Source organism: Phyllostomus discolor, chromosome 1 (genome assembly GCF_004126475.2).
Source record: "Phyllostomus discolor isolate MPI-MPIP mPhyDis1 chromosome 1, mPhyDis1.pri.v3, whole genome shotgun sequence".
Classification (NCBI taxonomy): Eukaryota; Metazoa; Chordata; class Mammalia; order Chiroptera; family Phyllostomidae; genus Phyllostomus; species Phyllostomus discolor.
This window is the reverse complement of record NC_040903.2, coordinates 152,295,268-152,311,853: the sequence shown is the minus strand read 5'-3', so window position 1 is coordinate 152,311,853 and position 16,586 is coordinate 152,295,268. Positions and strand designations below refer to the sequence as shown.

The 16,586-nt window shown below is 33.4% G+C and overlaps 1 protein-coding gene across 2 annotated transcripts in view; it reads right to left on the bottom strand.

Annotated features, from left to right (window-relative positions):
- SPRED1 (sprouty related EVH1 domain containing 1) overlaps positions 1-16,586 on the bottom strand; it is a 123,927-nt gene that overhangs the window by 61,659 nt on the left and 45,682 nt on the right. For both annotated transcript variants that reach the window (XM_028505367.2, XM_028505368.2), the window contains exon 2: positions 12,625-12,799. In XM_028505367.2, the coding sequence (XP_028361168.1) occupies positions 12,625-12,799 (175 nt within the window). The remainder of the gene's footprint in view (positions 1-12,624; positions 12,800-16,586) is intronic.

Here is a 16,586-nt window from a genome sequence, read left to right as displayed (position 1 = left end):
AACTTCATTTTTGAAATAAAAATTTCAAATTCAAATTATGTGATAACCAAAATCAATAACTGGTATCTCAAATAGTTGCCTCATGAACTTCAGTCTTCTAGACGATATAAAAACTGTATCCTTTATGAAGGATACCAAGGCATCCTATGATATATGAAACTATATTGTTATTATATATATATTTTTACTAACTATTAATAAAATTTTTGTTTAACATTGTTCTGAGTTGAGTGGAATTTTAGACCTTTAAAAAAAAGAAACAATGGCATGGTTCTCACATAACAGGGAAGAAAGGAAGCCAATATTCTTTAAATATGTCTATGTAATAAAAAAAAGACTTTAAATATGTCCAACTCATAAAGGAAAGACAGAAGAACTGCTCCAGATTAAAGGAGAATAAAGACACATGACAGCTGAATGTCACATGATTTTGTACTGAAGGAACAAAAATGTTATAAGAATATTATCATGACAGTTACAAAACTGGAATATGGAATATACATTAAAGTACTATATTTATGTTAAATTTCCTAAATAAAATAATTGTACTGTGGTTGTGTAAGAAAATATTTTTGCTCTTAAGAAAAATATACTGAAGTATTAAGGAGTAGAAGGCAGGATATATGTGACTTCAAAGAGTTAAAAAATGTGTGTATATGTGTATAATGTGTGTGTACTGGGGGGGAGAGAGAATGATAAAACTAATGTGACAAAATGTTAAAAATTGGTGAATTTGGGCAATGGGTACACAGGAGCTCTTGTACTATTCTTGCTGAAAGCTGACTCTCTGCCAAGACTAGGGAAATGGACAAAGGCAGACAAAAAGTACAAATAAACAGTATTAGAAATGAAAACAGGGACAAAACTAAAGGTACAGCAAAACACTTAGAAAATAATAAATACAATGTAAGGATTTTATGACCCCAAATTTGAAAAACTAAGTGAAATGACCAATTTCCTAGAAAAAAAATGTAACTCACTGATTGAGAAGAAAATAGAAAACCACCAGAGACCTGCAACCATTAAAGAACCTGCATCAGTAGGAAGTGAGACTGGAAGGGGAGGAGGGAATGAGAGGTGAGACACAGTGGGATCCCATCAGCACCTCTAGGAAACAGGTCAACCCCTGAGGGCCTTAAGCAGGAAGACCATTCCCAGTGGAGAACTGAGGGGATTACCAACAGCAAAAAGAGGAGGGAACTGTCACAATTAGGACACTGTTCTAACTCTTGGTGGCCACACTAAAGAACACTATAAAATTCTTGGGCACACGTAATATTTCTTGCTTCTTTATTTGACTCTTTCCCAAGTCCCCATAACCTGTAAGATCTCTGAATTGCCAGGAAAAAAAAGAAAAGCTTAAACAATTCTCTTCTCCCTCAACTGGGTCTGCATAATTTGGAGAAAGGCCCACACAATTCTGAAAGAACTACTCTCAATTTAATGATTTAACAGCCATAAACCTTTATTTATGGATTTATACAGCAATATCTATGACACAAAAATTATTTAGAAACTTAAGAATATCCAAAGACATAATGATGGTTGGAGATTTTCAGCTCTGAATAGAAGACCAAAAAAAAAGTAAAATTTAAATAATTGAATGAAATTTAAAAAGTCTGTGGATGTTGAAATGAAGAAAGGTCTCAAATCAATAACTGACGTTTCTACCTTAAGAAATTAGAAAAAGAGGAAGAAAAAAAAACTCAAAGCAAGCAGAAAGAAATGAACAAAAAACAGAAATCAGTGAAATTGAAAATGAAGAAAAATAAACAAAAAGCTAGTTTAAAAACAGTAAAACTGATAAACTTCTAGCAAGACTGACAAATTAGAAATGAAGACATAAATCACCCATTTTAGGAATGAAACAGGATATTGCTAAAGATCCTGCAGACTTTAAGAATAATTAAGATACTAAGGACTTATACTCATAAATTAGATAATTTTTAAAGAAAATGGACCTATGCAAAGCAAATATTATCAAAACAAAAATGTTAACATGAATAGTCCTATAACTGGTGAAGAAATTGTACTTTTAGTTTAAAAGTTCTCAAGCAGAGAACTCGCGACACTGAGAAGTTTTCACTGGAGAACCTGACCAAACATTTAAAGAGGAACCATGGTAATACCAATTTTACACAGTCTCTCTCAGAAAACAGAAGAGGAGAAGACAGTTCTCACTTGAGTTTATGAAACTAATTTACCTGATACCAATACCTGACAAGTACCAAAAAAGAAAACCACAGACCAATCTCCCTCATGAAATTAAACACAAAATTCCTTAACAAAATAGTACCGATTCAAATCCAATAATGTATGAAAAGATTATATACACCGTGACCAAGTGGGATTTAACCAGGTACACAAAGCTGGGTCAACATTAAAAAATAGAAAGTTAATCAGTGTAATCTATCATGTCATCAAGCTACAGATGTTCTGTTAACACAAAAAAGGCATTTGACAAATTCACATACCCATTCATAATAAAAATTATCAGTAATTTAGGAAGAGAGAGGAATTATCTCAATTCTATAAAGGTTGCATTTTAAGAACCCTATGGCCAAAATCATACTTCAAGGTAAGAAAGTGAATGTGTTTCCACTAACATCTGATCAAGGCAAGGATGTCCACTACTACCATTCCTGCTCAACACAGAACTGCAATAAAAAAAGAAAAAGAAAAAAAAGGCATACAGATTGAAAAGGAAGAAATAAAACTGTTCATATTTGTAATGGCATGTCTATGTTAAACAATCCCAGAGAATCTAACAAAAAATATAGTTCAGCAAGGAAACAGGATAAACAAAAGTTAATTGCATTTCCATACACATACAATAAGCATGAACTAACCAAAATTATAAACACACTACCATTCATTACAAGTGCTCCAAGAAAAATGAAACACTGAGGTATACACCTAACTAAATGTATATAGGATCTATATGCTGAAAATCACAAAATGCTGATAAAAGAATACAAAGAAGATCTAACTACAGACATATTGCATTCATGGACTGGAAGTTTCAACACGGTAAAGATGTCAATTCTCTTCAAATTGACCCATAGGATTAACACCATTCCTATCAAAATCCCAGTAAGGATTTTTGTAGACATGGGTGGGATTATTCTAAAATTTATGTGAAAAGCACAGACCCCAGAATAACTAAAACAATCTTGAGAAATAATAAGAGACATCACTCTACCCAATACTAGGGCTTACAATATAGCTACAACAATACACTGTGTGATATTTGTAGAGGAACAGACACACAGCACAAAGAAACAAAATGGAGAACATATACAAAATGCTCAACTGATTTTTAACAAGAGTATAAAAGTAAGTTAATGGAGGAAGAACAACCCTATCAACAAATGGTGCTGGAAACACTTGACATTCACAGGCAAAAGAAATTAACCTTGACATAATTATCATACCTTATATAAAAATTAACAACTATACAACTTTTAGGAAAAAATACATAGGATAAATCTTCAGGACCTAGGGTTAGACAAAGAGTTCTTAGACTTGACAACAAAATCATGAACGATGAAAGGCAAAACTGATAAACTGAACTTCATTAAAATTAAAAATTTTGTTCTGCAAAACTTGTGAAGGGGATAAAGAGATTGGAAGAAAATACTTGTAAACCACATATCCCAACAAAGAACTAGTATCTAGAATGTATAAAGAACTCTCAATATTCAACAGGAAAAAAAAAGGCAATCCAGTGATAAAAATGGCAAAGGACATAAACAGCCATTTCACCAAAGAAGGTACACATAAACATATGATTAGCCATTAAGGAAATGCAAATTAAAACTACAATGAGCTATCATTACACACCCATCAGAAAAACTAAAATTAAAAATAGCGACTACATAAAACACTGGCAAGAATGCCTAGAAACTGGATTGCTGACACACTGCTTGTGGAAATGTAATATGGTGCAGCCACTCTGGAGAAAAGTTTGGCAGTTTCTTGCAAAACGAAACATGGCATCTACCACACAGTCCAACAACTGCATTAGGGTCATTCATCCCAGAGAAATAAGCTTATGTTTACAGAAGAACTTGTATTGAATGTTCACAGCAGCTACATCTGCAAGTCCCAAACTGTAAGCAGCCTGCTTTTCCTTTAGTGAGTCAAAGGAGTTAACCTTCAGTACATAGTTGTCATAGAATACTAGTCAACAATAAAAAGGAACACATATCCAATGACCTGGATAAACCCTCAGGGAACTATGCTAAATGAAAAAAAAAAAATCCTGAAGTTACATATATCTGATTCCAATTATATAATACTTTCAAAATGACAAACTTATAGAAATAGAGAACAGGTGAGTGATTTCCAGGCCAAGAGGGAGGTAGCTGTCTTTATTGAAGAGTAAGTAACAGGGGAAAGGATTCTTATGATTACTGAACTACTCTGTATTTTTTCTATGGTACTGGATACATGTGATAAAACTACATAGACCTATATACGCACCCAAATGAGTACAAAACTGGGAAAGTCTGAGTATAGCAGATTGTGTAGATGTGACTATTTATTGTGGTTGTGATATACTAGTTTGCAAAATGTTACCACTGGGAAAACTGGGTAAAAGGGAAACAGAACCTTTTTAACATTATTCCTTACAAGAATAATTAACAATCTATAATTATCTCAATAAAAAGATAAATTTAAAAAGTCTATGGAATATTTGTAAAACCAAATTTCAGATAAATTAATATCAAATTCTGAAGGGGGAAACATAAGCAATACCAGGACACTTCCTTATTGTGATAAATGGTGCCTCAAAACAACAGCTAACATCATACATCTGTGCAACACCAGAAATCCCATTAAATTCACACATACACAAAAAAGCCAACATTATCACTGGCTAGCTACTACACACAAAGATGAGCTGCACGAATAAGCTTTAAAAGATATCAAAAATGACCCCAAAATCATACACTACAGTCACAAAAATATCTATATGTTTATAGAGTTCTGAAAAAAAAAAAGAGCAAAAATATATCCAAAAAAGAGGGTGAAGACTAATGAGGGGAAAATTAGTATTAGCAGATATTAAACTCTACATAAAACTAATTTTAAGAGTATAACATTCATATAAGAATCAACAGACAAAAAAGTAGAATTAAATAGGAAGTGATATGGATTGAACTGCACCCTTCTGAAATTTAGAAAGACAGCTCTCACCAGAAATCAAATCAATCAGCATCCAGATCTTGGACTTCCCGGGCCCCAGAACTGTGAGAAAATAAATTTCTGCTGTTTTAGCCAGCCACTCCCTGGTATTTTTTTAAGGCAGCCCAAGCAAACTAATATAGTAAGTGAAGGTAGTCAAGCAGTTGTTGATTAATTAAAAGACTAATAGCAATCAACCAATCAATTAAAAGCATGATACAGTTATATAAGTTAGATTCTAATAGAGCAAAAGTAGTGATGGAATATTTAGACCTAAAAAGTGAGATTAAAAAGTTTGAATTTTAATTTAGCTATTAGTGAAGCTGTAACTATTATAACAATTTAATGACAGTTGAAATGTAATGGAAGAAATGTGAAATACATTACAATCAAGTACAAAGGAGAAAGATGAAGTCAAAATAATCCTGATGAGCCTGATAGACCAGAGCAATCAGTATAAATTAGTAACTAAAGAATGGAATGACATTAACTCAAAGCAAGCCAACTGAATAAAGAGAAAGGCTAGTATATTCTGTAGAGTGCTAAAGGAAATTAAGTGTTAAGCTGAAGTTTTCTGAGAAAAAAAAATAAAAGCAAGTAGGAAGGTAATACAGGAATATAACAAATCTTAATTTTTAAGGAAACAGCTATCACATGAGTCCAAAGAAAGATAACGGATATGCTAACAGGTGGGGTTCCCCCCTCTCTTCCAGGAATAGTGGAAACATTAAAGAGTAAACTGTTGAAAAACAAGTGCCAAAAGAAAGTCACAAAATTTATGGTTATATAAAAAAGTCATTGATAGTACAATTTATCTACTATCTTTTCAATGGACTGACCCTAAAATGAGTAGGTAATTTTGGGGTAGATGAATGTTGTTGTTACTATTATTATCAGCATTTCTTCTAAATCCAATCCACAGCAAAATTGATTTGTTGAAAGTGCTTTCTCTAACTCAATTTTCCTAGTTTTCTATGACCTCCCTGTGACAACAAAAAGGAAATTGTTCCTGCCACTGTTGTTTCCTCAGGACTAGCAATCTGTCTACATTCGCCACTCTACATAAACTTTTAATATACTGTTTATAGTTATTTAGTTAATGTAAAAGACGGGAGGGCATAAGTTAAATGCCCTAAATTTCCATAAATAATTTCCGTAAGCCATAAATAATTTCCGTAAGTTAAATGCTTGCTCTTGGTAAACAGGAACTAAGTAAGGCAATATCATGGAAGTGACTGCCTTTGGGAATAGGCAGACGATTTAAGACAAAGGAAGGAAAGGCCTGAGTATGACAGTTCTTCCCCACAAAAAAACTCCCTATACTTCTGTCCTGATTTGTTCTTCCTCTTATCACTTATAATTGACTAGCATGTTACTAACCTTATTTATTATATTTCTTTGTCCTTCACCAGAATATATATTATCTTAAAAACTAGAATTTTTGTCATTGTCCGTTTAGTTATTCTCAATCCTTAGAACAATGTCAAACACACAGTAGCTTCTCACTGTATATTTGTTGCAGGAAAGACTCGCCTTTAAAAATAGGGGTATTCTCACCCTGGCCAGTGTGGCTCAGTTGGTTGGAGTGTCATCCTGTAAGCCAAAAGGTTGTGGGTTCAGTTCCAGTCGGGGCAGATACCTAGGTTGTGGGTTCAGTTCCTTGTCAGGTGCATATGAGAGGCAACTGATTAATGTTTCTCTCCCCCTCTCCCTCCTTTGCCCTCTTTCTAAAATCAATAAGCATGACCTTGGGTGAGGATTAAAAATACTAATAATAAATAAAAAGGGAATATTCTCTTTTAATAATGTAGAATTCAATGAAATTTTAGTGTAAAGTAAGGTAAAAACTCAGCAACATACTGTCTACTGAAACATGAAGAAATAGTTTCAATGACTGACCAAAAAACCTACATTGGATTTAGAAAGAAAAAAATAAAAAATACTCAAGCCAGAGGAATCTACTAAAATCAGAATAAAATCAGAGGCACAAAGTAATAGAGTAAACATGTAACTGTAGTAACAGAAGGGGAATAAAGACAAAATGACAGGAAATTATAAAATTTCTCAAATGAAACAGTTCTGGAAAACAACCAGATCCAGGAAAGCAGCCTGCTGAAATGAAGACCAAAAGGTCAAGACTATGCAAAGAGAACTAGCCAAGAATAATGATGAGGTTCAGATGTGGGAAAGCTGGCTACGGAAAGGAATAGCTAAGGTCAGTAGATGAAAATGAAAGTTAGAGGATGGCGATCTGAATGGTACAGTGTCAACAAAAGGATTTATATATATGATTGATTTGGTAACACTTTGTTAAGGCAAATAAATAAAGCACATTTAAAATGCTGATACCACCTCTACTCCCACTCCTGTGATATTTTCCTCCCTGTAATATTATGGTAAATAAGGGAACCAGTATCTTTCAAGAGACAGAGCTGCTGAATCTTCAAGGAAAAACTAGTTAATGCAGTTGGTTTTTAGTGGAAGACTGAGGTTTCACAATGCAATAATTCACAGAGGCACAGTGGGAGGCTAAGCAGGAAACTGTTGTTCTGTACTTTTATAAAATCTAATCTAAGGCAGAAAGATGTTCCTCTGGTCTTTTAAAGCTTCCCATGGTGGAAAGGGGGTGAGTCTCATTGTTAATAAAACTGTTCCTATATTATAACTATTTTCTTCCTAAAAAACAACTACTCTAATTTTGTTTCAAGTTCTAACAACTGGAAAGAAACTCCCTTTTTAAAATGTGTCAATTTAAACAGTAAAACTATTATCTTATGGCATTTTTTTATTTTTATAAGCCACTTTTTATCTGTAACCTAATTATACTTAGTAATCCAAAAAGCATTATCTTAATCTCTTTGTCTGCCTCCTAAACTTGAGATGTTTCTTGTTTCCTCTTTCTTCATTTTTACCTTTACTTATTCTTTTATCTTTACCCATTATTATCTTTGTCACTTTAAGTTTATAATGACAGCTATCTCCTAACTTTGCTAACATAGCATTGTGCTTTTTTCATGTTTCCATAGAATATTCTTAAGTAATCCAAATGTTCTCAGTCCTACTGTATCTTTCTATGAAGTCTATTCCATTTTTTGTCATCTCTTAGCACATAACATGCTTTTAATAGAATAATTAAATTTATAATTTTACAATATTTTGCCTACTACATAAATATAGGAATACCTAATTTATATCCCCGTGGTAATTTTAAACTGTTTAGTACTAAATATTTTAGCAAACTTTTAATGTTGTTATGGACAGTTTATTCAGCTACTTCTAAAGATTCTAGGAATAGTGCTTTAAATTTACATATCACATACAATTCAGCTAAAAAGGCAAAAAAATATAATCTATACATAAGACAGTTAAATTTTAACCAACACTTAAGAAATATGTGATCCAGGATAACACTAACATACTCAAGAATTAAATAAATAAATCAAGGTTATAAAGATTTAGAAGGAAATGGAGGATACAACTCATACAGATCAAGAGAAGCTGTTCTGAGGCTCTATTCTTGTTAAAGACCATTCCCATGCCCAAGTGCCTGGGAGAAAGGCAGTACTTTGATTACCTTAGAATATAACACCAAAGCCTGGTGTTCCTTTTGAATTCCTTCTCAATCATCAATAAAGCGTGAAAAGCCAACTATGTAGAGCAGTGCTTTCCAACATTTTCCTCAGGCACACTTAAAAAAATAACATTTATAAGGCAACCATGAAAGGAGCTGCTGCTGGTTAAGAGGCAACAAGCCCAGAGACTCCAGTCACTATTGTTCATGGCACACAGCTTGGGGAAGCTCTAATTTAGAGTATCAAAAGGGTAACCTATAAAATAAACTCCTCCTGTGTAAGCATCATAAAAACAAGGAAATTATAGGTAAACATCACAGGAAATATTTTCTAATTACACTGAATGAACAAGCCAATAAATGAATGAGTACTGCCCCAGTTACACACAATGCTGCCTTCCTGGAAAAAAAAAAAATCCCCATTCTGCCTGTTCTTTATTTATGCTACTTTTCTTATTAAAAAAAAGTAAATATTACCTTTTGGAAAGTGTAAAAGACTTATTTTTAGTACAAGTAATTGCAAATCAAAGGCTGGAAAACTCTTCTACTGAAGGGGCTCTTTTTTCACCTTTGAGAAGGCCAACTTTCTTCTTCACTGTTCTTACCGGTATTTTAACTTATCAACACTCTTTAAGCCCTGGCCAGGTAGCTCAGTTGGTTAGGACGTTGTCCCTATATGCCAAGATTATGGGTTTGATCCCTAGTTAGGGGACATACAAGAATCAACCAATGAATGCATAAATAAATGGATTAACAAAATTAATGTCTCTTTCTCAAATCAATAAATAAAATACTATCAATGTTTTTTATTAGCTATACAAGTGCTAATTATCAATTGCTATATCAATTCTTTCTTAAAGAACACAAGTTTTTCTTGGGGTTTGAAGGACAGACACACTACTTCATTTCTAAAATTCATTTAAAGTAGAAGATTCTAAGATGTAACTGACAGACAAAATGGGTCAGGAGCAGTTTTTAGCAAATATCTTTTATATTATTAAAATGTAGTTTACTTACCAAGAAGAATATTTTTTTTAATTATTTATTTATTTTTATAGAAAGGGAGGGAGAAATGAAGGGAGAGAAATATCAATGTGTGGTTGCCTCTCACACACCCCCAACCGGGGACCTGGCTTGCAACCCAGGCATGTGCCCTGACTGGGAATCAAACCAGTGACCCTTTGGTTCACAGGCTGGTGCTCAATCCACTCAGCCACACCAGCCAGGGCTCACCAAGAAGAATTTTAAAGAAAACTACCAACTTGGGAAGAACTTTATAAATTTATAGACTCAACAGTCACAGAGTATTTCTTTCTTGGATAAATTAAAAAACCTAGAACTTAGAAAACTGCATTAAAATAAAACCAATCAATAAAAATATTTATAGAAATGGACATTAATAATTCCAAAATGCAGTGATAATGAAAAAGAATATACACTTCAATTCTGTATTACTTCAGAAGTATCATGGTCAGGAGAGGGGGGCAATGTATGTGCTTATTTCAATGCAGTGTCACTGTGTCACTGTCCCATTTGTCCTGACACTCCACAAGACTGTTTTCAATTTATAAGCATGCATTATTGACTCTGACTTTGATCATACAAGTTCCCATAACCTAAAATGCTATATTATATAGCTAATCTCTACACGAAATATGGCAACCCTCCAAATGAATAATTTTTCTTCTATGTCTACACTGAGACATATTTATTATTCCTGTTACACAAGTAACAAGCTTCCTCAAGGAGAAATGATTAGGTAAAACAACAGGTGGTCTTATTCCTAAGTCAGTGCTTCTACCAGAAAATTGTATTTTTTTTGAGTCTGTTATGATTCTGCCCCTAAGGGCTCTTTTTAAATTCTGTCATAGGGAACACATTTGTGTCCTTTCTGAATCCCAAATTTATTCTCACTAGCTCTATGTCAAAGTCACAATGAGCAAGCACCTAATCCATCAATCTGAGCTGTCTCTGACCAGCCGCACTCCTGGTTATGCCGATCATGTCCCTTATTAAATTACCCTAAAGTAAACTGTCCATTAATATAGCCAATATATTTAGATCTTTACTATTTCGCTGTTTCTAAAATCTACAACTTTTCCTCCAAAACATTTCCCAATTGCCATTAGCTCAGATGAGAAGCGTCATACTCCAGAGCAAGTCACAAGAAACTTTCTTAGAAGCCTACAAGCCTTATTTTAAATTAGCATTAGCATATGCCAGCCGCCATCTTATCAAAAACCAGAATCACCTTTAAATATTTAAACTTTTAGAGATGACATGTTAAATTTATTAGGTATACTTCTAAATTTGACTGGGGTTTCCTACAATCCTAAAACTACATTTTGGTTCATTAAGATACACTGTCAGGAATTAATTATAAACTCACAAAAAACTGGAATTAGAAGGCTTTCAAGATGATTTAGGATAACTTTCCCTTTCACCGAGGCAGAAATTGGGACACAGGAAAAGTTAGTTTAAAAAGGCAAGTTAAACTATTAAAATAATTCATTAGCGAAAATTATCCAGAAGCCAAGAACCAAAATTAAAAGCAAATTTATTAAAAATATTCATATATGAGCCCTGGCTGATGTAGTTCTGTGCATTGAGGCTGGCCTGTTCGATTCCCAGTCAGGGCACATAGCTGGGTTGTGTGCCAGGTCCCCAGCGGGGGACACGCAAGAAGCAACCAAACATTCATGTTTCTCTCCCTCTTTCTCCCACCCTTTCCCTATGTCTAAAAATAAATAAGTAAAATCTTTTTTAAAAGTTCATATATGAAAGTATTATTTGGAATTAAAATAAATTTTCAATAGAAATAACATCATAGATACTAGATGAGCTCACAAACCAATCCACAAGTATATATTTAAAGGAACTATAGTTATTTTCAAGGGTCTTAGAAATTTGTGGTACTTTATTCTCATTTTGCTTCTAAGTGTATGTTTTCCTTTTCTTGATACAGGAATGACACTAACATTACTCAGCTTTTCGGACATGATTAGAGTTGTTCTATGGCTTATTAATGAAATAAAGGAGAAAGCTTTCTATACTAATTAAAAAGTATGTAATATTATGAAAAGTTAAGAGTCATATTTTAAAATACATACATGAAAGAAAACACTTGTCTGGGTGGAAGATAGTAGTGTTGAAAAACTAAGCTGGCTACCTGGCAGTCTTATGAGGCTAGAATTACTAAATTAATAGGAAATGAAGAGAAAGTACCTGAGAATACAAAATACAAAAGTCTAGGGTGGAGGTCAGCAAAGTTTTTCTGTTTAAGGGACCAGATATTTATGGTCTCTTAATGGAACTTTATATATAAACATTGAAATTTGGATTTCATATAATTTTCATGTGTCACACAATTATTACTCTTTTTTGAATACTTTCAATTATTTAAAAATGCTAAAACCATTCTTAACTCACAGACCATATGAAAATGGGGGGCAGGTCTGGATTTGGCCTGTGAACTATGGTTTGCCAGCTTCTAATCTAGGAGATAGTAGGGAGGAAGGGAGGCAGGGTGCAGCTGGTTTAGTAACTGGGGGGACTATCCATGAATGTTCTTCTATCAAACCTACTCAGAAAAGCAGCTCCTTCCTAACATGTTTATATTAATGGTACTTCCAATTGCAAAAAAGCAAAAAAAAAAAACAAGAACAAACACAAACAAACAAACAAAATGACAACAACAAACAGGCATAGTTCACTGTGCTTAATATTAAAAGAGCTCCAGAAACACCATCATTGATCCTGGGTAAAAATAATTCTCATAAACCGTGGTACACTAATCAGAATTTTAAGTAGATATTCATTCTACAAAATCTTAAAATTATAGCAATAAATGCATTATTAATTACCATTTTGTCCCTGAGTCGCTCTCCACGGATAAAAAAGTCAGCACAGCCATTCTCTTCCTGGTGAGGGACTTTGAAGACAGTGACGCAGCTCAGTCCACTCCCTCCAAGCGGTAACCAGCCACCACTTGAGTCATCCCGGGTCATCACCACAGCTCGCACTCGTGCATAACTATTACTAAAATAGATGCAAAGATTACAAATTAGCTTCCCCATAAACAAACAAACAAACAAACAAACCCCACCAAGCTGTCAGTCTTATTTGAGAAACCAAAGACCACATTAGTTAAAATGTAGTAACTGAAATATTCACTACTTTCATGACAGTCCACAAAAAGTAACCTACTTGAAAGAGGTTAGAAACCGCAAACTAACTTAAAAAGTTAACCTTTATTTTGAAGACTAACCTCACAGTAAAAGGCTACACAGAACTCTTATTTCAATTCATTATTTGAATAGTTCAACCACATTTGGCTGCTCTGGAACAACTTAAGAAAAACCCCAGGGACACACACTGTAAGATTACACAGGCCATCATCAAACTTGTCTCTCTCTCACTCTATATATATATTCACCTGCTGCAATATATAACCAGGACAAATTATTGTTGTATTTTGGTACATTTTATAGTGACACCTCTAAGTTTCTAACATTTCTGGAATATATTATAAATAAAATTCTGAACTCAGACACACTTTTTATTTCTTTTAACAACTGGGAATCTAAACCACACAAATTATATAAACAAATGTTCTGTTTCAGTAACTTATCAAGCAAATTTTTCTATAGAAACCTTTCAGGCCTTCTTTTTGGCAGACTCTATTCTTAAGAGACTACATGCTAGTTCCATTCAAAATCATTTGCCAATATTAACCACAACTATTTTTTACATAAAATCTAAAAAGTGTGTTTCATCTACTAATGTTCTAGACAACTGACATTTAACCACTTTACAGTTCTAAAACTTTTATATAATAATTATCGATGAAATCCTTTCTAAAAAAATAGTATACCTTGTTGACTTCTATGAAAAATATACTTAATATAACTTAAACTTGTCTTGGTTATTATGAAAATTATCAATTAAGGTTCTATGTAACAGTTCTATGCTACTTAGTGCCTCTGCATGTTCTAAGTCTTAGGTTGCCAGTTGTCATTTCTCTCATCAGTACTTGTCTGAAATCTCCCTTTCCTTTCTTTTACTTCATGTATTTTACTGAAATATACTTTACACACAGTAACATACCAATCTTAAATATATAATTCAACAAATTCTGATAAATGTACATGTCTGCATAACCAACATGATAATCATGATAAAAGATTTTCATGACTCCAGAGGCATCCTTTAAACCTCCTTCCCATCAGAGATAACCATCATTCCGAATTCTAAAGTACAAGATCTGTCCAGAAATTATCCAGCCATGTAATATGAAAAATAGAGACATTTACTGAAGAATATACAAGATGCAACAAACACTGTACATAGGACAATGACGCCTCCATCCCCTTCAAAATAGGTGGGACCTCACACACTTAATCCAGTCACTATCAGCTACTCCATCGTATTTTCCTGTATCTCATTGATGGTCTGAAATCGCTTCCCTTTAAAAGATGATTTTAGCTTTGGGAAAAGACAGAAGTTACAGGACATCAAATCTGGAGGGAAGCTAAATCACCTGCATGATTTGATGTCTCACCAGAAAACTCTGCGTGAAATGCGACACATGAGCAGGAGCACTGTTGTGATGATGCTGCCAATCATCAGTTGTCCACAGATACAGCCTTCAGAATGATCCAAATAGTTTCCATGAAGGAATATTCAAGCTTAATGCAAAATTTAATGTAGATTTGTTGCTCTACTTGCTCAGTCATTTTGAAAGTGATGGCTATACAGTACACATGCTCGCTCAACAGCATCTACCCCCCCGCCACTTATTACTATAATGAAGACAGTCATGATCATGCATGTGCATTCCAGTCCACTTTCCCTGACTGCCAGGTTACACTAATGTCACGCAAACCATTCTTGTATACATTAGTCCCCGCCCCCCCAATAATGGGACAGTGTATAAATGTAATTAAATAAAATCACCACTTGTACCCTTTATGTCTGATTTCTTCACTGATTACATTGTTGCATTAGTAGTTCATTCTTTTTTACTGCTAGGTACTCCTCTCACTGAATAGATGCATCATATTTTATTCATTAGTTCTTATACTGATGGATACTTGGATTGATCCTAGTTATTAACTATTATGTATAAAGCTGTTAAAAACCATTCTACTACCAGTCTTTTTGTAGAGACATATGCTTTCATCTCCCTTAATTACCTAGGAATGGAACTGATAGGTCATATAGGGTAATATGTTTGTCTATGAACTAGTTAAACTGTTTTCCAAAGTGGTTATACCCTTATACATTCCCATCAATAATGTATGGTAATTTCAGTTGCTCCCCATTTGTACCAACATTGGATGTTTTCAGATTTTTAAATTTTATTGACTGTAGTGAATATACAGTAGTAACCTACTGTTGTTTTAATATTCATTTTCCTGATGACTCATGATATTAAACATCTTTTTATATGCTTGCTGGCCATTTGTATCGCTTCTTTTCAAGTCTTTTGATCATGTTTTTATTACACTGTCTTCTGTCACTAATTTTTTTTAGTTCTTTATATGTTCTGGAACAAGTTTCCTGTCAAAGAGCTGTACGCTTCTAAAGCTGTACTGTGTTGTGGTTGAGTCAAAAGTCTGAAGTCAAACTTTCACAAATTGGATCCTGGCTCAACAGCTTACTAGCTGTGTGTCCTCAAGAAGTTACAGAAGCCACCTTGAATAAATATAAATAATGCTTGACATATACTAAACATTATAGAAGTGCTAATTATTATTATTACCACACAAAGAATTTTAAACTGATACAGCTGCCATCTGGTAATTCAAAGCCAGGCAGGGAAAAATCAAATTTACATGGTCAACCATAATTCTCTATTTTTGGTGTCAAAATAATTCTTTATATAGAAGCTCCAAAAATCTTCAGCTTTATAGGTGACCATTCTATCTAAGGTTTTTTATTATGCAGTTTTTCAGAGGCTCTAATTCTTGTTTGGGCCGAATTCTTATCAGTCTTCAACTCAGAGAACTGGTCAGTGGAAGTGTGGTGCATAAAGACTGTACTGACATAAATATCAAATTGGAATCCTCCTGGGATGGGCTGGTACAAGTGCCTCTACTATAAACATAACATGTATCCCAAGAACACAGGGAAACTTATTTTAGTGGGAACTGACTTATAGGAATAGAATTAATACTAGATGAAGATCACTTGGTTTATCAAGAATTTAAGTGTAAGGATATACTAAAAGCATAGCACGTAACTTAGACATGTTAGATTTAAATGTATGTAAACTAAACTTACACAGCTGAAGCTCAACATATTTTAAGTTCAGCGAAGCTCTGAAGTCACAAAGGTAGAAGTAGGCTAAAACCTAAATTCAAGTTCCTAATAATCATTTAAGTGTCTATTTTATTATAGAATCTTGATTTCCTTCTTGTCTAATTGTGTAATAAACTAGGAAATTTAAGGATTTTACACTAGATTCTTTAAGACTTGGAAGACCTAATGAGTAAAATACCCAATTTAGAAACTCAGGGTATATCTTGACTTCAGAGTGTGAGAGTAGTTATCCTCTTTAGGACACAGACTCTTATTGTATCATCTTTGAATCTTACTAACTCTTATTTGTAATTTGTATAATGATTCTCAGGTATATTTTATATTTTAAAGATATAAAAATGTACATAAGATTATTTTAAAACATGAGAAAACCCTAATAGTTATTTTAGAATGGTGAAATTAGATATTTTCCCTTCATTTTTGAGTTTCTCCAAAAATAATGATTTTAATTAATATTTATAAACTGTAAGTAATTTAAACTTTAAAAAACCCACATTTTAAC